We start from the raw sequence: 27,936 nt of genomic DNA on the forward strand, positions 1-27,936 counted from the left end.
AAAATGGCAACTTATAACACAACTCACAAAAATTAGTCTTCGAAATACCTAAAGATGCATACCTCTGTGTCCAGGAATTGATATAAGTAAATATTTTGAGAGTATGTTCCTTTCTGAGCTGCAGTCCATCACCACCTTCTACATCTGATACTGAAATAAAAAAGAAATTTTAAAATTATGAATAATGCTAAACCAGTATTAAAGCCAATAGTTCAAAATAAAGTCAAGAGTTACAAATGCAAACGTTTCAGATAATCATTCTTTTGCTTCCAAAGAAAATAAGTCTACTTTTAATTAATAACTCATATGAGCTTAAGAACAGATTTTTGACAGATGTAAGGGAGGGGGGCAGTGAGACTTCACCACTTATTCTGGGATTATCTCTCATCTCCAAAACCACCCTTCTGTTGTGATGCTGAAGCTGGGACCATGCAAGCTACATTTTTCATTTCCAGCTGTCTTCCTGTTAAGATCTTGTTCCTCCAGTGCCTATAGAAGAAGGCAGGAGGAGAGACCAAGGACTTGTCAGCTTGCTGTATCTGAAAGCAGTAGCACTGATTCGAGCCTCCAGCTTAGTATTCCAAGAACCAGTCTCATGGCACTCCTCTCAGGTGTATCAGCAGTAGCCACAGAGCATACCTTCCTTGAAGTCATAGCTTCCTTCACACGGCCTTCCTCTTTTGATATGAGGAAGCTTGAGAACATTCAGTTCTCATTAAAAGACCATTTCCCAAAATAATAAAAATTGAACATAATCATTCTCATAATTCCATCATTTTAATGCCTTTTACCTTCTTCGGTTGGTCCACACAGCTTTACAAAGTAGAAAACGTAAGGGTCTTTGAAGCCACTAAAGCAATTATTATGTATGTACAAAAAAGCATTTTTGAGGCTTATCAGCTTTTTCACTGTTTCTTTATATGTTGCTAGTGTCTTCTCTTTAATCCCAAGAAATCTTGCCTGGATTTCTGCATCACATTAATGTGAGGAGGAGAAATCCCCTATGAAGCAGTAAGATGTCCCACTATACTAATGTATTTCCTGTACCAAATACGTATGAAGTTAGTTTACATTTAAAACACACACACACACCCCTTCTACTTAATCAGACTATATACACAATGTTAAGACTTACAGCACACTTCCTCAATTCAGCTCCAAAAATGCTGGTAAGCTGAACTAGGAGGTTGGAAGATTCCTCTCTGGTAATACTGATTAACCAAGAAGGGGTTTAAAAAAAATTACCTCGGCCAAGGAGAAAAGGAAAAGGCGTAAGGCTAAAATATATGTGAAACAGTCACAAGGTAGTAACACCTACACCCAAGACCAGGCTTTTGGGACCTAGATCAAATCTGAGGCCCTGGAAGCCGTAGACACTAGTGACCATCAGGGAGAAGACTCGGGCAACAAAGCCTAGCAACTAGGAGAGAATAAGATAAAGTGGGGGCCTAAGATGAAGCAACCACTAAAAACAACCTCTGGCATCGTATGATTTCAGCAAGGTGAAGAAGGGATCACAGTACGCCCTGTCAGTTTTCCTTCCCCAGCCTTAAGAGTGCCTAAAAACACAGGGAAGAGTGGCTACAACCATCATATCCCTCTCTAACAAAAAACACACAGGACACACACTCTGAAAAAAGTTTGTGTGGTCAGAAAACCATCCTCACCAGAGGCCCGCCTGGCAGCCTAACTGCTAAACAACAAAAACTTTCCATCTCATTCCATCCAACCCAGAACCAGAAAGGCAAGGGAAGGACATTTCATCAGACTAGAGTTCTCCCAACACACAGCTATCATCATACTCAATAGTGAAAGCCCGAAAGCTCTTCCTCTAAGATCAGGACCAAGATAAGGTGGCCACTTTCATAACTTCTATTCAACATAGTATTGGAAATTCTAGTCAGAGCAATTCAGTGAGGAAAAAAAATGGAAAGAATTCAAGTCACCTCTGTCCGCAGATAACACGAACCAACAGAAAACCCTAAGGATTACACAAAAAGAACTGTTAGAACTAATAGCCTGTAATCCCCAGCACTTTAGAAGGCCAAGGCAGGCAGATCGCTTGAACTTAGGAGATCAAGACCAGCCTGAGCAGCATAGTGAAACCCCATCTCGGCCGGGCGCGGTGGCTCAAGCCTGTAATCCCAGCACTTTGGGAAGCCGAGACGGGCGGATCACGAGGTCAGGAGATCGAGACCATCCTGGCTAACACGGTGAAACCCCGTCTCTACTAAAAATACAAAAAACTAGCCGGGCGATGTGGCGGGCGCCTGTAGTCCCAGCTACTCCGGAGGCTGAGGCAGGAGAATGGCGTAAACCCGGGAGGCGGAGCTTGCAGTGAGCTGAGATCCGGCCACAGCACTCCAGCCCCGGCGACATAGCAAGACTCTGTCTCAAAAAAAAAAAAAAAAAGAAACCCCATCTCTACCAAAAATATAAACAATTAGCCAGGCATGGTGGTGCACACCTCTGGTCCCAGCTACTCAGGAGGCTGAGGTGGAAGGATTACTTGAACCTGGAAGGTTAAGGCTGCAGAGAGCCGAAAAAAATCAGTGGCTCCCATTAAACTGCAGTTTGGATTTCAGCATTCCAACCTGGGTAACAGAGTGAGACTCCCTCTCAAAGACAGACAAACAAAAAACTAATAAATGAATTCAACAAAGTTACACGATACAAATTCAAAACACAAAAAGCAGATACACTTTTGTCTTTTTAAATTTTTGGTTTTTTGAGACAGTCTCACTCTTTTGCCCAGGCTGGAGTGCAGTGACACAATCTTGTCTCACTGCAACCGCTGCCTCCCTGGTTAAAGCGATTCTCCTGCCTCAGCCTCTTGAGTAGCTGGGATTACAGGCGTCCCACCACGCCTGGTTAGTTTTTGTATTTTGTAGAGATGGGGTTTCACCATGATGGCCAGGCCGGTCTCAAACTCCTGATCATAAGTAATCCACCCACCTCAGCCTCCCAAAGTGCTGGGATTACAAGTCAGCTAATACACTAACAATGAACAATTTAAAAGGGAAATATTTTTAAAAATTACATTTGAGTCAGCATCAAAAAGAAAAATAAAAAGCAACAAGGAGGCAAAAGACTTGTTAACAATGAAAACTACAAAATGTTGCTAAAAGGAATTAAAGAAGATGCAAATAAATGGAAAGAAATCCCACATTCATGGGTTGGAAGACATTATATTGTTAAATATCGACACTATCTAAATTGATTTATGAATTAAAAGCAATCCCTATCAAAATCCCCAGTGAGGCCCAGCAGCTCACACCTCCGATCCTAGTGCTTTGGTAGGTCGAGGCAGGAAGACTGCTTGAGGCCAGGAATTCAAGACCAGCCTGGGCAACACAGCAAGGCACCATCTCTAAAAAAATATATTTTTAAAAAAATTAGCCAGGCATGGTGGCACACGCCTATAGTTCTAGCTACTCAGGACACTAAGGATAAGGTGGGAGAATGGCTTAAGCCCAGGAGTTCAACACTATAGTGAGATACGATCATGCCACTGCACTCCAGCATGAGTGACAGGGCAAAATACTGTCTCTTAAAAAACAAACAACAAAAATAAATAAGTGTTCACAAGTTATGTGGAACTGGAACCATTGTGTACTCTTGCTGGGAATATAAAATGTTGCAGCTGCTGTGGAAAACAGTGTGACAGTTCCTTGAAAAATGAGAAACAGAATTACCATATGATCCAGCAACCCCCACTGGTGAGCATATATACTGAAATGAATTGAAAGCATCATCTCCAAGAGATCTTTGCACCCTTATGTTCATAGCAGCATTATCTACGACAGCTAAGAGTTCAAAGCAACTCCAACGTCTACCAACGGAAGAAAGGATAAACAAAAAGTGGTATGTACATACAATGAAGTATCATTCGTCCTTAAAAAGAAAATCCTGTTATACAGTACAATACAGATGAACCTTAAGGACATTAAACGAAGTGAAATAAGTCAGTCATGAAAAGATATAAACAGTTATGCATTGCTTGATGATTAAAGACAATGATACATTCTGAAAAACATGTGACTACATAGTTGAACGAACATCACAGATTATACTTACACAAACCTAGATGGTATAGGCTACTACACTACATGCCTCTACTATATGGTGTATAAATATCCCATTGCTTCTAGGCTACAAACCTGTATGGCATGTAACTGTAATGAATACTCTGGGCAACTATAACATGATGGTAAGTATTTGTGTATCTAAACACATTTAAGCATAGAAAATGTACAGTAAAAATACAGTATTATAACCTTAGGACCACTGTCCTACACTAGGTCCATCATTGACCAAAAAATCGTTACTGGGTGCATGACTGTACTTGTACAATTCAAGTGGTATGAAGTATTTAAAGTAGCCAAATTCACAGAAACAAAGGAGAAGGGTGGTTGCCCAGAACTGGATTTCAGTTCTGTCACGTGAAAAAGTTATGAGATTTGTTGCCCAAGAATGTTAACATTTCTAACACTACTCAACGATATAGATAAAAATGATTAAGAAAAGACATTTTTGGTTCATGTCTGTAATCCCAACACTTTGGCAGGCCAAGGCAAGAGGATCGCTTGAGCCCAAAAATTCAACAACAGCCTGGGCAACATGGCAAGACCCCTTCTCTATTAAAAAAAAAAAAAAAAACTAAATTTCATGTTCTATACTTTTTTACCACAATTAAAAATTTTTGCAATTATTCTTTAAAGGAGTTAGGGAAATCCAAACTGCAGTTTAATGAAAGCCACTGAATTTTTTTTGAGAGGGAGTCTCACTCTATCCCCCAGGGTAGAGTGCAATGGTGCGATCTAGACTCACTGCAACCTCTACCTCCCAGGTTCAAGTGATTCTCCTGCTGAGTAGCTGGGATTACAGGTGCATACCACCATGCCAGGCTAATTTTTTGTATTTTTAATAGAGACGGGTTTCACCATGTTGGCCAGGCTGGTCTCAAACTCCTGACCTCGTGATCCACCCGCCTCAGCCTCCTGGGATTACAGTTGTGGGCCACTGCGCCTAGCTCCCACTGATTTTTTTAGACTGAAAACAGGTGGGAGGCAGAGTAAGAACAGAAGGCTCCACTGATCATGCCCATGCCCCCACCAACAAAGATACCAAATTACGATCTACATAGAAAAATCACCTTCATAAAAAACAAAGATCAGGTGAGAACTCACAGTATCTGGTTTTAACTGCGTATCACTGAAAGAGGCAACACAGAGAGAAACAGACCTCAATTAGCAACTACACACACTTCCTGTTCCCCCATCCAGTAGCAAAGGCCTGGTGCCTAGAGCCTCTCCGTGCTGGGGGAGGGAGAACGCAGCAATTGCAAGCCATTGAACTCAGTGCTGTCCTGTTAAAAGGAGAAAGGAAAACCAGACCAAATTCAGGTGACACGGACCCAGGGAGGGAGCATTTAAACCAACCCTAAGGCAGAGGGCAATTGCCAATCCCACGGGTCCCAACGTGAGTTCCCACCAGCCTCACCACAGTGGGCTACAGCACTCCATGTTTCCAAGTAAACTTTTCGGCAGTCTAAGCCGTAAGGACTACAACTCTTATCCGATTCCCAGTAATGAATGAACTGCGCCCCAAAACAGTAGAGGTAGTGGGAAGGGGGATGGGAAGCAGGGAATGAGACATACTGAGACACCAGGTGGGGCTGCCAGTGGAGTGTTGGCCATCACCCCTTCTCCTAGACAGGCTGCACAGCTCAGGGCTCCAAGAAAGATGCCTTCCCTCTATCTTGCACCTTGGATACCAGCTCAGCCACAGCAAGACAGGGCACCGCTCAGAGTCATGAGGTCCCCATTCAGGGCCCTAGCTCCCAGACATTTCTACACACACCCTGGGCCAGAAGACAGGACCTGACAGCACTCATCACCTAACCGAAGAGCCCCTGGGCCCTGAATAACCAGTAGCAATATCCAAGTACTACACTGAGGGCCCTCAGGTAAGCCTCTGAGACTTGCTGGCTTCGGTGAGATTCAGCACATTACCAGCAGTGGTGGCTATGGGGCAAAACTCCCACTTGAGAAAAGCAGAGGGAAAGAGTAAAGGGGATTTTGTCTTACAGCTTAGGTCCTAGCACAAACACAGCGGGGTAGAGCACCAGCGGATTCTTGGGTATCCGTAATTCTAAGACCTGACTCAAATGGCATTTCCGGACCTGCCCTGGGCCACAGGGGAGCCCACTGCCCTGAAAGGTGAGTCCCAGGTGACAAAGCATTCACGACAAGCTGACTCCAGAGACACTGGGCCTTAGGGGAACATCGGTGATAGCCTGGCAGTATTCCTTGTGGCCTGGGGGTGGCAGTGGCTATGAGGTGAAGTTCCTCTGCTTTTAGAAAAAGGAAGGAAGAGTGAGAAGTACCTCGTCTTGTGGTTTGAATGCCAGCTCAGCCACAATACAAGAGTATTGCTCTAGTCCCTTAACTCCCAGAAAACAAACCTCCGGACACACCTGGGGTCTAGACACCTTGCTGCCCTGAAGGAAGAATGCAGGTCTGGCTGGCTTTGCCAACTGCTGATTGCACAGCACCAGGGCCTTGAGCAAACAAGGGAGGTAGCCAGAGTGCAGTTACAGCAGGCCTAGGGTGAGATCCAGCACAATCCTAATTTCAAGACTGACTCGGCACAGTCACGGTGGTCACAAGGGTGCTTGTGTCACTCACTCCAACCCCAGCTTTAGGTGGCTCGTAACAGAGAGACTGTGTGTTTGGGAGAAAGTAAGGAAAGAGAACAGGAGTCTCAGCCCAGTAATCCACAGAATTACCCAGGTCTTGTCCAAGACCATCAAGGTGGTACCTGTATGAGTCTGCAAGAACCACAGAACTACTGGGCTTGGGGTACCCCCTAAAGCAGATACAGCTTAGATCACAATACCCAAGTTCTTTCAAATACCTAGAAAGCCTTCCCAAGAACAGCTTCAAATAAGGCCAGACAGTGAAGCCTACAATAAATACCTAACTCTTCAACACCCAGACACTCAAGAACATCTACTAGAATCAACACCATCCAGGAAAACATAACCTCACCAAATGAACTAAATAAGTCTTCAGTGACCAATCCTGGAGAAACAGATACGTGACCTTTCAGACAGGGAATTCAAAACAGCTATGTTGAGGAAACTCAAAGAAATTCAAGATAACGGGCGCGGTGGCTCAAGCCTGTAATCCCAGCACTTTGGGAGGCCGAGACGGGCGGATCACGAGGTCAGGAGATCGAGACCATCCTGGCTAACACTGTGAAACCCCGTCTCTACTAAAAAATACAAAACACTAGCCGGGCGAGGTGGCGGGCACCTGTAGTCCCAGCTACTCGGGAGGCTGAGGCAGGAGAATGGCGTAAACCTGGGAGGCGGAGCTTGCAGTGAGCTGAGATCCGGCCACTGCACTCCAGCCTGGGGAACAGAGCGAGACTCCGTCTCAAAAAAAAAAAAAAAAGAAATTCAAGATAACACAGAAGGAATTCAGAATGCTAGCAGATAACTTTAACGAAGATTAAAACATGTAAAAAGACTCCAGCAGAAATTCTGGAGCTGAAAAATGCAATTGGCATGCTAAAGAATGCATCAGTCTTTTGCAGCAGAATTGATGACAGAGAAGTAAGAATTACTGAGTTCAAACACAGGCTATTGGAAAACACACAAGTCAGAGGAGACAAAAGAAAAAGGAATTTCTAAAAATGAAGCATGCCTACGGGATCTAGAAAATAGCCTCAAAAGGGCAAATCTAAAGAGTTTTTGGTGGCCAGGCGCAGTGACTGATGCCTGTAATCCCAGCACTTTGGGAGACTGAGGCAAGTGGCTCACCTGAGGGTCACGAGTTTGAGACCAGCCTGGCCAACATAGTGTAACCCCGTCTCTACTAAAAATACAAAAGAAACTAGCCAGGCATGGTGGCGCGTGCCTGTAGTCCCAGCTACTTGGGAGGCTTAGGCAGAAGAATCGCTTGAACCCAGGAAGCAGAGGTTGCAGTGAGCCGAGATCGCACCACTGCACTCCAGCCTGAGCAACAAGAGCAAAACTTTGTCTCAAAAAAAAAAAAAAATCTCCCAAATATTAAATGAATAAAGGCAAAAATGTTATTTTTGAGTACATGATTTCCTAATGATTCTCAAAAAAAAAAAATGCAAATGTTAAATCACTCACTGAAAACTGGTTAACAAAGGGAAAAATCAGCCATTTATCCTGACTTTCACGTAAAAATAGTAAATGAAAGTAATGAAACAGGTAATAAAAGCAAGTTTCTCCTGATACAGATAGTTCACCTAATCAAAGAAAAAAGTGACAGGATTAGTTTTGTAACTGTTAATGTAATAAAAGCCCTAGGCAATGGCTGCTTGCATTACGAAACAAGCATAACTATGACATTAAGTGGCACTCCAACCTACCCCATGGAAGAACACAACACAACCTATGGAACAGTCTTGCCAAGAAATTTAACCTGAATCTGATCAAGCCTCTAGATCTAATAATAAAAGTATGGAAACAGAAATGACAAAGCATATTAAATAATTGCACAAGGATAAAATCTGCAAAATCCAGATGGGAAATCCTATGCACTAAATAAGCCATGGAATGAGCAGCTTCTGTAACAAATAAAAAGGCAGAAAAATGGGAACCTAGAAATTAAAACAGACTTAGGAAAAAAACATGCTATGCCAATTCAGAGGTAACTCTAGGAAGTGAGGCTTGAAAACAAAGAGAGAAAAGAATTATGTATTCAAACAGTGATAATAACCAACAGAGACATCAGTGGCTATGAATTACAGGGCAGCCAGAATTCACAGAATTAGTCCAGACAGGTAGCCAACAAACAAAACACAAAGAGCAAAACAAAATAATAACTTTACTCACACTAGAAACAAACCAAATTTTCATTAGAGTGGATTGAGTTTAAAAAATAAATAAATAAATAAAAAAGACGCACTTCGGGAGGCCAAGGCAGGAGGATTGCTTAAGGCTAGGAGTTCTAGAACAGCCTGGGCAATGGTATAAGACACTATCTCTACAAAGCAAATTTTAAAATTAGCTGGGTGTGGTAGCATGCGCCTTTGGTCCCAGCTATCCAGGAGGCTGAGGTGAATGGGTTGCTTAAGCCCAAGCAGTCAAGGCTACAGTGAGCCGTAATGGCACTACATTTGACAGGTAACAGAGTGAGACTACCTCAAAAAAAAAAGTTATTGTATATATGCCAACATACGGAATTCTATTCAACAATAACAAGAAACCGACTACTGATGCACCAATAAGCAACACAGATGACTTCTAACCGTATGCTAAGTAAAAAGAATACCAACCAGATGTAAGTAGTACATAAAGTTTATTTCCAGCTGGGCACAGTGGCTCATGCCTGTAATCCCAGCACTTTGGGAGGCTGAGGCAGGCAGATCACCTGAGGTCAGGAGTTCAAGACGAGTTTGGCCAACATGGTAAAACCCCATCTCCACTAAAATTTTGTATTTGTAAAAATACAAAAATTAGGCTAGGCGCAGTGGCTCACGCCTGTAATCCCAGCAATTTGGGGGGCCGAGGTGGGTAGATCACGAGGTCAGGAGATCAAGACCATCCTGGCTAACATGGTGAACCCCGTCTCTACTAAAAATACAAAAAATTAGCTGGGCGTGGTGGCGAGCGCCTGTATTCCCAGCTACTCGGGAGGCTGAGGCAGGAGAATGGCATGAACCCAGGAGGCAGGAGCTTGCAGTGAGCCGAGATCGTGCCACTGCACTCCAGCCTGGGCGACAGAGCGAGACTCCACCAAAAAAATACAAAAACTAGCCAGGCACGTTAGCACATGCCTGTAATCCCAGCTACTCGGGAGGCTGAGGCAGGAGAATCACTTGAACCCAGGAGGCAGAGGTTGCAATGAGCCAGGATCGTGCCATTGCACTCCAGTCTGGGTGGCAGAGGAAGACTGCCTCAAAAAACAGTAATAATAATAAAATAAATTTAAAAATAAAGCTTACGTGACAAAGCACCTCAGCAGTTACGACAATGCAGACTTGGTGGTGGGGCTGATTACAAAGAGGCATGAGGAATAATTGGGTGATGGAAATGTTCGATTGTTGTGATTCTTACATGAGTGTATACATTTGTCAAAATGAATAAAAACATACCCTTACAATAGACTAACCTTATTGTATGTAAATTAGATAACAATTTCGTTGATTTAATTTTTTAAAATCCGCAATTCTAATATGTCTGTGAATCTTGATTCAAATTGTGAAGGAAAAGTTCGAATTTTTTTAAATTGAGAATATAAGGGAACTTGAATGCCAACTATTTCATATTAAGAAATTACTCTTTGGGAGAGCAAGGCAAGAGATCCCTTGAGGCCAGGAGTTCAAGACCACACTGGGCAACCCCTTCGCTACAAAAAATAAAATAATTAACTGGGCGTGGTAGTGCAAGCCTGTAATCTCAGCTACTTGGGAGGCTGAGAAGAGAGGATCACTTGAGCCCAGGAGTTTGAGGCTCATAGTGAGCTATGATCGTGCGCCCCTACACTGAAGCCTGGGCAACAAGACCCTTACTCTTTAAAAAAAGAAAAGTGGAAAAGAAATGAAACAAAACAAAAAGAAAACTAAAGAAATTTATACAACTAGACACTAGAAAGGGTAGAGAAGAGGAATGTAGGGAAAGACTGGTTAATGAACAGAGAATTATACCTAGCCAGGAGGAATACATTGTACTGTTTTATAGTACTGCAGGATGATTTTTTTGTTGCTGTTGTTCTTTGGAGCTTTATCAGGTTTTTGTTTGTTTAGAGAAGAGATTTAGCTGTCACTCAGGCTGGAGTGCAGTAGCACAATCGCAGGTCAGGTCACTGCAGCCTGGACCTCCTGGGCTCTAACAATCCCCTTGCCTCAGCCTCCCAAGTAGCTGAGACTACAGGCACATTTCACCACATCCAACTAATTATTATTTAAACTTTTTTTTTTTTTTTTTTGAGACGGAGTCTCACTGTCGCCCAGGCTGGAGTGTGATGGCACGATTTTGGCTCACTGCAAGCTCTGTCTCCGGGTTCACGCCATTCTCCTGCCTCAGCCTCCTGTGTAGCTGGAACTACAGGTGCCCGCCGCCGCACCCAGCTAATTTTTTGTATTTTTAGTAGAGACAGGGTTTCACCGTGTTAGCCAGGATGGTCTCGATCTCCTGACCTCATGATCCGCCCGTCTCAGCCTCCCAAAGTGCTGGGATTACAGGTGTGAGCCACCACGCCCGGCCGGCTCTATTTAAACTTTTTTAGAGACAGAGTCTTGCTGTACTGCCCACACTGGTCTTTAACTCCTGGCCTCAAGTGGTCCTTCTGCCTCAGCCACCCAAAGCACTGGGATTATATACGAGTCACTGACCCTGGCTTTAGGATTACTATAGTTAATAACTTATTTGATATTTTTAAATAGCTAGCAGAGGCCAGGCATGGTGGCTCACACCTGTAATCCCAGCACTCTGGGAGGCCAAGGCAGGTGGAACACCTGAGGGTAGGAGTTCGAGACCAGTCTGGCCAACATGGTGAAACTTCATCTCTACTAAAAATGCAAAACCTTAGCCGGGCATGGTGGTGGGTGCCTGTAATCCCAGCTACTTGGGAGGCTGAGGCAGGAGAATCAGTTGAACCTGGGAGGTGGAGGTTGCAGTGAGCTGAAATCGCACCATTGCACTCCAGCCTGGGCAACAAGAAACAAGACTCCATCTCAAAAAAAAATAGATAAATAAATAGCAGAGAATTTTGAGTGTTCCCAACACAAAGAATGATAAATGTTTGAGATAACAGTAATTACCCCAGTTCGATCATTACACACCATATAAAGGTACTGAAATAGCATGCTGTACCCTATAAATATGTGTAAGAATTACATGTCAATTTAAAACAACAAAAAACAGGACATGGCCAGGGGTGGCAGCTCACGCCAGTAATCACAGCACTTTGGGAGGCCAACGCAGGATTTGCTTGGGCCCAGGTGTTTGAGACCAGCCCGGGCAACGAAGCAAGACCCCGCCGTTTTTCAATTAAAAAAAAGACATGGAATGTGGTGCCATTTTCTTGTAATCCTAGCACTTTGAGCTGCCAAGGTGGGCAGATGGCTTGAATTCAGGCGTTCAAGACCAGCCTGGACAACATGGCAAAGCCCCATCTCTACAAAAAAAAGAAAAAGACAAAAATTAGCTGGACATAGTATCCCGTACCTAGAGTCCTAGCTACTCGGGAAGCTGAGGTGGGCAGACAGCTGCAGTGAGCCAAGATCATGCCACTGCACTCCAGCCTAGGCGACAGAGTGAAACCTTGTCTCATAAATACATAAACAAAGCTGGGCACAGTGGTGTGCGTCTGTGTGTGTCTCTAGTTCCAACTATTTAGGAGGCTTAGGTGAGAGGATTGTTTGAGCTCAAGAGTGCTAGGCCAGCCTGGGCAACACAGCAAGATCCCATCTTTAAAAATAAAATTTAAAAATGTTAAATGGTTATTTTAATATATTTAAATATATACAGATAATATATAATACCTGGACTTACTTCAAACTAATCCAGTGGGTGGGAGAGAGAAAATGAATAAGGCACAGGTGAAAAAAAAATTACCCATGAGTTGATAAATGTTGACTGGGGGATGGGTACATAAGTGTTCACTGCCCATAAACTTTCCCACTTCTGCACATGACTCTAGATATCTAAAATTTTCTACAATGACCACAGAACTGAAAAACAAGACCACATACCACATAGCCAGAAACAAGGGTGAAAATAAGACAATAAAACAGAAGATTAAGATATTAGTTATAATAGGTAATACATTCATGATATTAGATGACAAGCTGAAGAATTTCAGCAAAGTTATGAAGAATATTAAAAAAGAATCAGGGAGACTGACTAGAGACACCTGGCGTTCATCTTACACCAAGAAAGGACAACGGTTAACAAATAAACAGCTATGATCTGACAGGCGTCTCAGAAAGACCATCTGAGTGCAGTTGGGGAATGGAGACACACCAGTTGGTGACAAAGTCCAGGAAGGCAGTATGGAAGCATCCAGCCTCTGCAGTCCCATCTCCCCTTGCCCAGATGGGATTTGCCTGCAGTCAGCAGGGACTTCCTGATGCAGGGAAAAGGCAAGCAGAAGATCCCTTACCAGCACTTCTATTACCACCACAAACACCTACAATCCTTATAAGAGGCAAATCCGGCCAGGTGCAGTGGCTCATGCCTGTAATCTCAGCACTTCGAGAAGCCAAGGCAGGCTGATCACTTGAGGTCATGAGTTCAAGACCACCCTGGCCAAGAAGGTGAAACCCCATCTCTACTAAAAATATAAAAATTAGCCGGGCGTGGTGGTTGGTGCCTGTAATCCCAGCTACTCAGGAGGCTGAGGCAGGAGAATCACTTGAACCCAGGAGGCAGAGGTTGCAGTGAGCCAAGATCGCGCCACTGCACTCCAGCTAGGGCAACAGAGTGAGACTCCATCTCAAAAAAAATAAATAAAATTAAAGGGAGAATCCCACAGTCCTTGCAAGCCCTGGGCCCAATTTAAAAAACTGCTAGAAATCCACACAGCTGCACTGCCCAAATCAGGAGCACAAGGAATGTGCTCCCTGACCCCAACCTACCCCCAGTGAAACAAGCTGTGGCAGTGTGACACCATCTTGAAACCAGAGCCATTCCTGGAGTGCACCCTTTCTGGGGACCAGAAGCCACTGCACCTCTGCAGCACTTCAGCTCCATCTTCATTACACCAAGGCCACACATGTGAATGAATGCCACAACTATAGCTGCAACTTTGGTCCTGCACAGCAGGGAAAACCAACTCCCACAACCAGATCACACTTCAAGCCGAAGGAACAGTCTGACAGTCCCATCCAGGACAAACCTGCCCATAAGCCAACCAAGCCACTATAAGCTCTCTCCAAAGTAGCAGAGGCCCCCAAGCCAAAGAACATGTGATACACCCCAACGTTAGTGAAGCAGCCATGCACCCTTAGTGCGTAAGAAAAAGGCTCCTAGCACCTCTGCTCCATGTAGACATCCCTCTGGCCTCCCCAATGACCCTGCGCCCCCAATAAGAGCCTCAGACACATTACCACAGGTCACCCCGATAGGCATCCCCCCAGGCTAACCAGGCAGCCAAGAGTCCACATCCCAGTCCTAAGAAACAGCCCAATGGGCAACCCCCGGCAGTTGCACTTAGGCTGGCTGAGCAGTTGTGCACCTGTGTCCCAGACCTGAGAAACCACACCATGGGCCACTCCTGGCATGCACAACATCCAGCCAACTAAGCAACCACATGCCTGTGCTCCTGGCCAGAGTAACAGTCCTGTGGCCTCAACCCCAGCAAGCCAGACCCCAAGTTGGCCAACTCGCCATATACATACATGTGTCCCTGATTTGAGAAACAGCCCAATAAGCCAACCCCCCTGGCGAAGCTGCACTACAGTCACCACACACTCCCTCATCCTAGGCTGCTAAGAAACTCTCAAATGTCACTAGTACAGATTATAGATGAAGAAACTACATGGAGACTACATTACTGCGTCCACATAGAACCAAGGTCAACACACTCCACTGATCCAAGACCCACTAATATAAATTAAGTCTGTCCCTATAACATTTACTCCATAAAATTGGAAGGGGGGATGTTTCCAACAATGTGTAGAAACAATGTAGAAATCAACAGAGAAAAAAGAAACATGACATCTTCAAAGGAAAACAGTAATTTTCCAGTAATAGACCCCAATCATAAAGAAATACATAAAATGCCAGAAAAAGAACTCAAAATAACAACCTTAAGGAAACTCAGGAGGTACAAGAGAATACAGGTAAGAACTTTAATGATAAATAAGGAAAATAATTCATGAGTTTAATGAGAAATTCAACAAAGAGGCCAGGCACAGCAGCTCACACGTATAATCTCCGCACTTTGGGAGGCCAAGGCAGGAGGACTACTTAACGCCAGGAGTTCAAAACCAGCCTGGGCAATGTGGTGAGACCCCCATCTCTACAAAAAATATAAAAATTAGCTGGGCATGGTGGTGCATGCTTATAGTCCCAGCTACTCAGGAGGCTGATGTGGGAGAATCACCTGAGCCCAGGAAGTCAAGGCTGCAATGAGCTTTAATTGTGCCACTGTACTCTACCTAGCCTGGGCAACAGAGTGAGACTTTGTCTCAAAAAAGCAAACAACAAAAAAAAAGAACTCTAAAAGCAGCAAAAGAAAAGCATCAAGTCTCACGTAAAAGTATTTCCTTTAGACTAACAGATTCCTCAGCAGAATCCTTACAGGCAAGGAATGAATAGGACTAACAGATTCAAAGTACTAAAAGAAAAACAAAAAAAAAACAGCGAATCAAGATTAAACCCAGCAAAGCTGTCCTGCAGAAACGCAAGAGAAATAAACCTTCACCAACAAGGAAAAACTGAGGCAATACGTCATCAGTAGACTGCCTTATAAGAAATGCTCAAGAATTTCACATCTGGAAGAGCAAGCAAGGAACAAAGGATACATAATGTAATAACTAGAAAACAATAAAACGGCAGGAGTAAGTCCTCACCTATAAATAATACCTTGAGCATAAATGATTTAAATTGCTCCATTTAAAAGTTATACACTGGCCATGCGTGGTGGCTCACGCCTATAATCCCAACACTTTGAGAGGCCACAACAGGCAGATCACTTGAGGTCAGGAGTTCGAGACCAGCCTGGCCAATATGGTAAAACCTCGTCTCTACTAAAATACAAAAATTAGCCAGGCACGGTGGCATGCACCTGTAATCCCAGCCACTCGGGAGGCTGAGGCAGGAGAATCGCTTGAACCTGGGAGGCGGAGGTTGCAGTAAACCGAGATCACTCTACTGCACTCCAGGTTGGGTGACAAAGTGAGTCCATCTCAAAAAAATAAATAAATAATAGAAGTTATAGACAGAACAACGACAACAAAAAATTCAACAATATGCTGTCAACAAGATACTAACATCATCTTTAAAATCACCCACAGAGCCTGGCCAACATGACAAAACCCCGTCTGTACTAAAAATACAAAAAAACTGGCTGGGCGCAGTGGCTCATGCCTGTAATCTTAGCTACTCGGGAATCTGAGGTATGAGAATCGCTTGAACCTGGGAGGAAGAGGTTGCAGTGAGTCAAGATTGTGCCAGCCTGTGCAACAGAACAAAACTCTGTCCCAACAAAATAAAGTCACACACAGACTAAAAGTGAAAGGACGGAAAAAGACATTCCATGTAAACACAAACCAAAAGTGAGCTGGGGTAGCTTTACATATATCAGACAAAACACACTTCAAGCCAAAAGTTGTAAAATGAGACAAAGAAGGACACTATTATAAAGGGATCAATTCAGTAAGAGGATATAAGAATTGTAAATGCATACGCACTCAACACCAGAGGACCCAGATATACAACATAATTATTAGATCTAACAAGAGAGACAGACCCCAATAGTTGGGGACTTCAACAGCATTGGACAGATCATCTAGACAGAATATAAACAAAGAAACAGTTTTCAACTGCATCATAGACCAAATGAGACCAACAGATATTTACAGAACATTTCACCTAACAGCAGCAGAATACACACTCTTATAGCAGCACATGAAACATTCTCCAGAACTGACCATATTTTAGGACATAAAACAAGTCTCGACCAAATTTTAAAATAACTGAAAAAATCATGTCAACTATCTTCTTAGACCACAATGGAATAAAAATAGAAATCAATACAAGAGAAACGCTGGAAACTATACAAATACATGGAAATTAAATAACATGCTCCTGAATGACCAATGGGTCAATGAAGAAATTAAGATGGAAATAAAATAATGTCTTGAAACAAATGAAAATGGAAACACAACACGCCTAAGCCTGTGGGATACTGCAAAAGCAGTGCATTGCTAAGAGGGAAGTTTATAGCAATAAATGCCTATGCCAAGAACCTGGAAACATTTCAAACAACCAATGATGCATTTCAAGGAACCAAAAAGAACCCAAAATTAGTAGAAGGAAAGACAATAAAGATCAGAGTTGAAATAAAAATTGAGACTAAAACAAATGACAGAAGATCAAAGATCAGGAAAAAAGCAGGTCATCTAAAAAGATAAACAAAATCAACAAACCTTTAGCTAGACTAAGGAAAAAAAGAGACAAGACCCAAATAAAAGAAATCAGAAACAAAAAAGGAAACATCATTACGGATACCACAGAAGTACAAAGGATCATTAGAGACTGCTGACCAACTACACAGCAATAAATTCAAAAACCTAGAGGAAAGGAACAAATTCCTGAACACATACAATCTACTAAGATTGAACCGACAAGAAATAACCTGCTGGGCACAGCAGCTCACACCTGTAATCCCAGCACTGTGGCAGGTTGAGGCAGGCAGATCACGAGGTTAGGAGTTCAAGACCAGACTGGCCAATATGGTGAAACCCAGTCTCTACTAAAAATACAAAAAATTAGCTGGGCGTGGTGGCAGGCACCTGTAGTCCCAGCTACTCAGGAGGCTGAGGCAGGAGAATGACGTGAACCCGGGAGGCGGAGCTTGCAATGAGCCAAGATTGCGCCACTGCACTCCAGCCAGGGCGACAGAGCAAGACTCCGTTTCAAAAAAACAAAACAAAACAAACAAACAAAAAGAAATAACCTGAACAGACCAAAAACAAGTAATGAGGTTGAATCAGTAACAAAAAGTCTCCCAAGGAAAGTGCAGGACTGATGGATTCACTGCTGAAATCTACCAAACATTTATAGAAGAATGAATACCAATTATTCTCAAAGTACTCCAAAAAATTGAAGCAAAGTTAACTCTTCGGAACTCACTCCAGAAGGCCAGTATAACCCTGATACCAAAACCAGAAAAGGAAAAACAAAAAAAAAGAAAACTACATCCCAGTATCGTTGATAAACAGACACAAAAATCCTGAACAAAATTCTGGCAAACCAAATCCAACAACACATCAAAAAATAATAACCATGAAGAACTGGGATTCATCCCAGGAATACAAGGATAATTTAACATATGCAAATCAATAGATGTCATACATTTTAGCAATAGAATGAAGGACAAAAACCATAGGATCATCTCAATAGAATCAGGAAAAGCATTTGATAAAATTCAACATCCATTCAACTCTCCAGCGGGGTGCAGTGGCTCACACCTGTAATCCCAGCACTTTGGGAGGCCGAAATGGGTGGATCACTTGAGGTCAGGAGTTCAAGACCAGCCTGGCCAACACGGTAAAATCCCCTCTCTACCAAAACTATAAAAATTAGCGGGGCGCTGTTATCCTAGCTACTCGGGAGGTTGAAGCAGAAGAATTGCTTGAACCTGGGAGGCAGAGGTTGCAGTGAGCCAAGATCACGCCACTGCACTCCAGCCTGGGCAACAAGAGTGAGACTCCATCCCCAAAAAAAAAAAAAACACACACTCTCTCAATAAATTAGGTATAAAAGGAAAGTATATCAACATAATAAAGACCATATATGACAAAACCACAGCTATCATCTTACTCAATGAGAGAAAGATAAAAGCTTTTCCTCCAGTAACTGAACCTAGACAAGGATGCGTACCCCTACCACTCTTACCCAACATACTACTGGAAGTCCCAGCCAGAGCAAGACAAAGTAGTTCTGGGCATCCTAACCGGAAATGAAGAAGTCAAACCGTCCCTGTGCTTACAGCTGCAGATGACATGACCTTACATATAGTAAAATCTATGCTCCACTAAAAACAAACACCTGGCCAGGCGCGGTGGCTCAAGCCTGTAATCCCAGCACTTTGGGAGGCCGAGACGGGCGGATCACGAGGTCAGGAGTTTGAGACTATCCTGGCTAACACAGTGAAACCCCGTCTCTACTAAAAAATACAAAAAAAAAAAAAGCTAGCCGGGCGAGGTGGCGGGCGCCTGTAGTCCCAGCTACTCGGGAGGCTGAGGCAGGAGAATGGTGTAAACTCGGGAGGCGGAACTTGCAGTGAGCTGAGATCCGGCCACTGCACTCCAGCCCGGGCAACAGAGCGAGACTCCGTCTCAAAAAAAAAAAAAAAAAACAAAAAAAAACACCTTCGCGCTAATAAATTCAGTAAAGTTGCAGGATACAAAATTACTATTTTTAAAAAATGTGATGTTTCCATATACAAACAATACACTCTCTGAAAAGAAATCAAGAAGGCAATTTCATTTACAATAGCTAGGAAAAAAGTCAAATAGGAATAAATTTAACAAAGGCAGTGAAAGACCTAAAAACAGCTGGGCATGGTGGCTCACGCCTGTAATCCCAACAATTTGGGAGGCTGAGCTGGGACGATTACTTGAGCTCAGGAGTTCGAAACCAGCCTGGGTAACATGGTAAAACCATGTTTCTACAAAAAATAAGCTAGGTTATGTGCCCCCTCCTCCTGCTGTGCCTCAGCTGTGTAGAGCCACTTGACCCTCATGCCTTGTGCTAGCAAGAATGCTCAGGTATGTGCACAGCTCTGATGTCACCCCTCCAGCCGGTCCTGGGCTCCCTCCATGGGGATCTGCCTGCAGCACTCACACGTGGCACCATCCTGTCCAGCCATCCTGTCTCCCCTGCTGTATGTGAGCACTGGGAGGGAAGGGGCCGTTTCTGTTTCTTGGAAGGCCCAGTGCCCAGCACCATCCAGCCATGTGCTGAGCAGGTGGTCAGTGGGCACCCGCAGTCAGCCTTCACCACAAGCAGCTCTGGGTACTCAGGTTACAATATCTGAGGGGGAGACCTGGGTGCTCCAAGAAGGCAGCATAGCAGCCCCCATGGAGCACGAGTGGCCCACACCTGACCTTGGCATGTTTCTGAGTCTGAGAGAACAGACTTGCTGACCTGTGACCCTTGCATGTGTGTCTCACCGCACGGACACAGGCGACTACGGGCAGAGGGTGGGCCTGGAGACCTGCTCAGCCATACCCTGTCACTATGAGGGTCATACACAACTGGGTGAAGACCTCATGATGCGTGGCCCAGAGAGGTGTCTGGGTGTGGATTCTGTGGATTGTTGCCCTGTGCCATTAGGACAGGGACTGCTGCTGGGCCAACAGGGTACAGGGAGCGGAGGCTGTGGGAAGACAGGGGCATCCTAGCCTAGTGCAGGGACCCCAGGAGGGACAGTATGGGCTCCCCAAGACAAGCTGCAAGGCCCTGGGCATCAGGCTGTTGCTTTGCAACCTCCTCCTCCCGGGTTCTGAGGGTTCACTGAGGCGCCTCAGTGCTGCATAGGAAGCCAGCAGCATAGCCGTCCCTCCCCAGCACTCTTCTAGGGCATCAGGGTGGGCTCCTTGAGTCTTGCGGGGTTACGGGCATCAGCCTCTCCCTCCTGGCCTCCAACCACCACCACTCTGCCATCCCACAACTCAATTTCTCAGATTCCTTGAGGTCAAAGGGAAGTTGCAAGGGCTGCCATCCCTGCCTCCCTGGTGGCCCTGCTGGAGGATGTGACTAGACAGGACATCAGGAGGAAGCAGGTCAATGGCTGCTGTTTGAAATGTCATGGCAGCTGTGCCCAGCTGCAAATAGTGATTGTAGCTTCTTGTTCCTCCATGGAAGAAACTTGCTCTGCTGCAGAGGGAATTCCTCTTCAAGCCCTTTCCCCTCCATTTTTCTAGAAAAAGTTGCCCTTTAACTTTTTTCTTTTTTTTTTTTTTCTTTTTTTTTCTGAGATGGAGTTTTGCTCTTGTCCAGGCTGGAGTGCAGTGGCGCAATCTCCGCTCACTGCAATCTCCTCTTCCTCCTGGGTTCAAGCCATTCTTCTGCCTCAGCCTCCCAAGTAGCTGGGATTAAAGGCACCCGCCACCATGCCCGGCTAATTTTTGTATTTTTAAGAGATGGGGTTTCGCCATGTTGGCCAGGCTGGTCTCAAACTCCTGACCTCAGGCAATTCGCCTGCTTTGGCCTCCCAAAGTGCTGGGATTACAGGCGTTTGAGCCACCACACCTGGCCTACTTTTTTAATTCAAAAAAATTGTTTTTCGGGTGCGGTGGCTCACGCCTGTAATCCCAACACGATGGGAGGCTGAGACGGGCGGATCACGAGGTCAGGAAATCGAGACCATCCTGGCTAACATGGTGAAACCCTGTCTCTACTAAAAATACAAAAAATTAGCCAGGCGTGGTGGCAGATGCCTGTAGTCCCAGCTACTCCGGAGGCTGAGGCAGGAGAATGGCGTGAATCTGGGAGGCAAAGCTTGCAGTGAGCTAAGATCACAACACTGCACTCCAGCCTGGGCAAGTGAGCAAGACTCCGCCTCAAAAAAAAGAATTTTTTTTTTTTTTTTTTGAGTCAGAGTCTCACTCTGTGGCCCAGGCTAGAGTGTACTTGTGATCATCGCTCACTGTAGCCTCAAACTTCTAGGCTCAAGTGATCCTCCTGCCTCAGCCTCCCAAAGCACTGGGACCACAGGTGGGTCCACCACACCAAGGCTCTGCCCTTTGGAATTAAAGTCACCCAGGTAGGTTAAACCTCTTACACCTTCTGCCCCCCACCTCCCAGCCCCTGTAATGAGAAAGACAGTAAGTTTTGGAGCTTTCTGGAGTTCCTGCCCTTCCTGAAAAGGTGGATGCAGAGAGACTAGAGCTGGTTGGGGGAAGAGATGTCAAGAGGCCTCCTCTGGAGTCCAGGGCCACACAGCAACCAAAGCCCCAGTCTCCCTCTCTGGGGCTACAGGTGCCCCCTGTGTCCCTGTGACTTCTGCTCGGCCACCCGGCTGCCCAGACTAGGGCTGCTCCTTCCACCACTCGACAGGCACAGAAATGTGTAAGTGCAAAAAAAAAAGAAAAATTAACCAGGCATCTTGATGCATGCCTATAGTCCCAACTACCTGAGAGGGTGAGGTGTGAGAATCAACTGTGCTCAGAAAGTCAAGGCAGCAGTGAGCTGTGATAGTGCCACTGAACTACAGCCTGGGCAACAGAGAGAGACTGCATTTAAAAAAAAAAAAAAGAAAAGAAAGAAAAGAAAAAAAAAAAGGAAGAAAAAAGAAAAGACCTCAAAATATACTGAAAGCTATAGTAACCAAAACAGCATGGTACTGACATAAAAACAGATACATAAACCAATGGAACAGAATAGAGTGCCCAGAAAATAATACACATATCTACAGTCAACTGATTTTTGACAAAGGTGCCAAGAATGCTCACTGGGGAAAGGACAGTCTCTCCAATGAATGGTGCTAGGAAAACTGGACATCCATATGCAGAACAATGAAACTATACCCTCACTCCTCTACATAAAAAATCAACTCAAAATGGCTCAAAGAACTAACAAAACTATAAAACTACTGGAACAAAACGGGAAATGCTTCAGGATATCAGTCTGGAAAAAGATTTTATGAATAAAGACTTCAAAAGTACAGCCAACAAACAATGGAATTATGTCAAACTACAAAGCTTCTGTATAGCAAAGGCAACAACAGAGTAAAAAGACAACCTACAGAATGGGAGAAATGGATGTAAATCACTCATCTGAGAGGATTAACATCAAGAATTTACAAGGAACTCAAACATCTCAACGGCAAAAAAAAAAATCCAATTAAAAATGCAAATGCAATCTGAATAGACCTTTCTCAAAGATTATATACAAATGGCCAACAAATATGGAGAAAAAAGGTTCAACATCACTAATCATCAGGGAAATGCAAATCAAAACCACAATGAAGTATCTTACCCTAGTTAGGATAGCTATTATCAAAAACACAAAAAATAACAAATGCTGGCAAGGATGCATAGAAAAGGGAACTCTTTTTTTTTTTTTTTGAGATGGAGTCTCGCTGTGTCTCCCAGACTGGAGTGCAGTGGCACGATCTCAGCTCACTGCAAGCTCCACCTCCCAGGTTCACGCCATTCTTCTGCCTCAGCCTCCCGAGTAGCTGGGACTACAGGGCCCGCCACCACGCCGAGCTAATTTTTTGTATTTTTAGTAGAGACGGAGTTTCACCGTGTTAGCCAGGATGGTCTCGATCTCCTGACCTCGTGATCCACCCGCCTCAGCCTCCCAAAGTGCTGGGATTACAGGCGTGAGCCACCGCGCCCAGCCTGAAAAGGGAACTCTTATACACTGTCAGTGGGAACGTAAACTAGGAGAGCCACTATGGAGAACAGTATCAAGGCTCCTCAAAAAACTACAAACACAACTACCATATGATCCAACAATCCCACTGATGGGCATTTATCCAAAGGAAAGGAAAATATTGTATCAGAGATGTCTACATTCCCATGAATACTGCAGCACTATTCACAGCAGCCAAGATACAGAATCAACCTAGGTGTTCAACAACAGATGAATGGATAAACAAAATGTGTGTATACATACATACATACACACACACACACACACACACACACACAGAGGAATATTATACAGCCATAAAAAATAATGAAATCCTGTCATTTGCAGCAACATACATCGAACTAGAGGACATTATCTTATGTGAAATAAGCCAGAGGCAGAAAGTTAACCACCACAGGTTCTTACTCCTAAGTGGAAGCTAAACAAAGGTTCATCTCATGGAAGTAAAAAGTATAACAGAGGATACAAGAGGGTTGAAAGGACAGGGGAAAGTGAGGGATAGGGAGAGGTTTGTGAAAGGATACAAAATTACAGCTAGATAGGAAGAATAAGTTCCAGTGTTCTATATAACTGTGGAATGACTACTGTTAACAATAGTACATTATATAGATTCAAATAGCTACAAAAAGGACACAGAAGGTTCCCAATGCAAAAAAGAAAAAGGATAAATGTTTGAGATGAATACACTAATTACCCTGATCTGATCACTATGTATCAACACATCACTATATAAAATCTTGCATAAAAAAATCACTACATATCCCATAAACATGTACAATTATTATATGTCAAGTAAAATAAATGTCTTTTTAAAAAGCTATCTTCCTGCCAGCAGGTGTTTTTTTTAAAAAAAAAAAAAAAAAAAAAAAGCTAGGCCAGGCGCGGTGGCTCACGCCTGTAATCCCAGCACTTTGGGAGGCTGAGACAGGTGGATCACAAGGTCAGGAGATCAAGACCATCCTGGCTAACACAGTGAAACCCCATCTCTACTAAAAATACAAAAAATTAGCCAAGTGTGGTGACAGGCGCCTATAGTCCCAGCTACTCGGGAGGCTGAGGCAGAAGAATGGCATGAACCCGGGAACGCCAGTGCATTCTGGCCTGGGCGACACAGCGAGACTCTGTCTTAAAAAAAAAAAAAAAAACACTATCAAGCCATGAAAACACATACAGAAAATTTAAATTCCTATTACTAAGTAAAGAAATCAACGTTAACTGGCAACATACTGTATGATTCCAACTATATGATGTACTAGGAAAGGCAGAACTATGGAGACAGTAAAAAGATCAGCAGTTGCCAGTGGTTAGTGGGGAGGAAGGAATGAACAGGCAGAGCACACAGGATTTTAGGGTAGTGAAACTACTTTGCACGACACTGTGCTGGTGGATATGTTATTACACATTTGTCAAAACCCAACAGTGAACCCTAAAGTGGACTGTAGACTTTGAGTCATAATGATATGTTAATGTAGATTCACCAGTTGTAACAAATGTATCACTCTGGTATCAGATACTGATAATGGAGGCTTCCTGTGTGGGGAGTCAGGTGGCATACAGTAAATCTCTGTACCTTCTGTTCAATTTTGGTGTGAACTAAAAACTGCTCTAAAAAAATAATGCTGACCAGGCAAGGTGGCTCATGCCTCTAATCCTAGCACTCTGGGAGGCAAAAGCAGGACTGCTTGAGCCTGGGCAACACAGGGAGACTTCATTGCTAAAAATATAAACAAATAAAATTGTAGGTATGGTGGTGCATGTCTGTATTCCCAGCTATTCAGGAGGCTGAGGTGGGAGGATCACTTGGGCCTAGAGGTCAACACAACAAGATTCTGCCACTGCACTCCAGCCTGGGTGACAGGGCAAAACCCTGTCTCAAAAATAAAGTCTATTAAAAAGAAAAAAATTCAAAAGCCTAAGAATTAAAATATACAGCAACAGAAATTAAAATTGATAGATGGCTTTAATACCAGATTAAACATGACTGAGGAATCAACAAAGGATGATGGGTCAAAGAAAATATCCAGACTGAAGTATGAAGACACAAAAGCCAAAAGGATGAAAAATATAGAATAAAGCAAAAGAGAGAAGGAAGATCAAAAGGTGATGAAAGACAGAGACAGGGACTACATTAGAAAAAATAATGGAGGCCGGGCACGGTGGCTCAAGCCTATAATCCCAGCACTTTGGGAGGCCGAGACGGGTGGATCACGAGGTCAGGAGATCGAGACCATCCTGGCTAACACGGTGAAACCCCGTCTCTACTAAAAAATACAAAAAAACTAGCCGGGCGAGGTGGCGGGCGCCTGTAGTCCCAGCTACTCGGGAGGCTGAGGCAGGAGAATGGCGTAAACCCGGGAGGCGGAGCTTGCAGTGAGCTGAGATCCGGCCACTGCACTCCAGCCTGGGCGACAGCGAAACTCTGTCTCAAAAAAAAAAAAAAAAAAAAAGAAAAAATAATGGCTAAGTACTTCTAAAATAAATATTGAAAAAACTCACAGTCAAGAAGCACTATGAATCCCAATAAATACAAAATCAGATGCAGACTTGTCATAGTTAACTACCGAAGACAAAAAACAAAGAAAATCTTAAAACTGAGCAAATGATGCATATTAAAAGGCTAGGGTGGGAGGGCCAGCTTTCTCTCGGGCTATGTGAATGACATGCCTAGTCAAATAAATCCCCTGAGCCCTATGCAAATCAGACATCGCCTCCTCCAGCCTCTGCATATATACCTGGCTGGTGTCTACCACTTGGAGACCTCCTCTTTTGGCTTTGGAGCATCCCCTCCCTCTATCTCTGTACAGGGGAGCCTCTTCCTTCTGCCTTATCTTTCCTTTCTTGCCTATTAAACTCTGCTCCTTAAAACTAAAAAAAAAAATTGAGCAAATGAGGAAAAAACTTATCTTCAAAGAAGTAACAGTAAAACTGATGGCTGACTTCTCCGTATAAACAATGAAAGCCAGGGAACAATGGAATGATTGGTGTGAAGAAGCAACAGTAACTACCAACTTGTAATTCATTATCCTACTTCAGTGTTAGTCTAAAAATGAACTTTAGAAAACAAGCAAACATTGAAAACAAATTGTCAACAGCAGAACCACTTAAAAAAAACAAAAGGCTAAGAGAAAAAACTGTCAACAGAACCACATTAAAAAAAAAAAATGTTGGCCAGGCGCCATGGCTCATGCCTGTAATCCTAACACTTTGGGAGGCTGAGGCAGGTGGATCACAAGGTCAGGAGATCAAGACCACCCTGGCTAACAAGGTGAAACCCCGTCTCTACTAGAAATACAAAAAAATCAGCCAGGCGTGGTGGTAGGTGCCTGTAGTCCCAGCTACTTGGGAGGCTGAGGTAGGAAAATGGTGTGCACCTGGGAGGCAGAGGCTGCAGTGAGCCGAGATCATGCCACTGCACTCCAGCCTGGGCAACAGAGCGAGACTCTGTCTCAAAAAAAAAAAAAAAAGAAAAGAAAAGAAAAAGCTAAGAGAAAAATGATCCCAGATGAAAGTCAAGAGACACAAAAAAGAACAGAAAGAGTAAATATGGGTAAATCTAAATTAACATAAACTGTATAAAATAATAATAATGTCTTACAGGCCAGGCACACCTGTAATTCCAGCACTTTGGGAGGCCAAGACAGGCGGATCATGAGGTCAGGAATTCAGGACCAGCCTGACCAACATGGTGAAACCCCGTCTCTATTTTAAAAAATACAAAAAATTAGCCCAGAGTAGTGGTGTGCACCTGTAATCCCAGCTACTCAGGAGCCTGTGGCAGGAGCATCACTTGAACCTGAGAGGTGGAGGTTGCAGTGAGCCGAGATCATGCCACTGCACTCCAGCCTGGGCGACACAGGGAGACTCCTTCTTGGGGGGAAAAAAAATTAGCCTCTAATTTGGTGGGCGCCTATAATCCCAGCCACTCAGGAGGCAGGAGAATCACCTGAACCCAGGAGGGCAGAGACTGCAGTGAGCCAGGATCGTGCCACTGCACTCCAGTCTGGGTGACAGAGTGAGACTCCGTCTCAAATAAAAACTAAAACTTAGAAATGTCTACATATTTATTCATTCATTTATAAATAACTTCATCACATAAATATTTTCCACCAAAAAACACCAGAGAGACAAGTGGAACTGTTACACATTTTTTAAAATCTATGGTCTAGCTTAATAGAAGATGGCTGTATCCTTCTAAGTGCTCTGTACTCCGTCAGACATATACTGTCCTGATTGAAGTATATGAAGAAAATCCATCCTGAAATGATCTAAAGTTGAAAGTAGGAATATTTTAATAGCTTTGTCTAAGTATTTTCTTCTTCAATGTTACACCAAAACTCAATGAATGGTAATTTCTTAGAATGAGTTGTAATATGAAAACTGAAATCATGTAAGTACTGTCTGTTACATTAAAATCCAGTGATGAAGGCCGGGTATGGTAGCTCACGCCTGTAATTCCAGCCTTTTGGGAAGCTAAGGCGGGCGGATTACTTAAAGTCAGGAGCTCAAGACCAGCCTGGTCAACATGGTGAAGTCCCATCTCTACTAAAAATACAAAAATTAGCCAGGCATGGTGGTACATGCCTGTAATTTCAGCTACTCAGGAGGCTGAAGTGAGAGAAGCCCTAGAACCCAAGATGCAGAGGTTGCAATGAGCCGAGATCGTGAAACTGCCCTGCAGCCTGGGCAACAGAGCAAGACTCCATCTCCAAAAAAAAAAAAAAAAATTCCACTGATCTACTTTACCCTCTGAGTACTTTGCCCATGCATAATTTTATAACATAATATATTAGTGATCTGGAAAATACTGGTCCACTAAGTTATGCAGATCATCTTTC

At 43.8% G+C, this 27,936-nt stretch overlaps 1 protein-coding gene across 6 annotated transcripts in view; it reads right to left on the reverse strand.

Moving 5' to 3' along the window:
* The window catches only part of USP34 (ubiquitin specific peptidase 34), a 291,540-nt gene that overhangs the window by 235,087 nt on the left and 28,517 nt on the right, over positions 1–27,936 (reverse strand). For all 6 annotated transcript variants that reach the window (XR_002734953.2, XM_023228313.2, XM_023228311.2 and 3 more), the window contains exon 2: positions 63–150. Coding sequence is in view for 5 of the 6 variants with exons in the window: in XM_023228313.2 (XP_023084081.1) it covers positions 63–150 (88 nt within the window). In the remaining variant the exon portion in view is untranslated. The remainder of the gene's footprint in view (positions 1–62; positions 151–27,936) is intronic.

This window comes from Piliocolobus tephrosceles, chromosome 15 (genome assembly GCF_002776525.5).
Source record: "Piliocolobus tephrosceles isolate RC106 chromosome 15, ASM277652v3, whole genome shotgun sequence".
NCBI lineage: Eukaryota > Metazoa > Chordata > Mammalia > Primates > Cercopithecidae > Piliocolobus > Piliocolobus tephrosceles.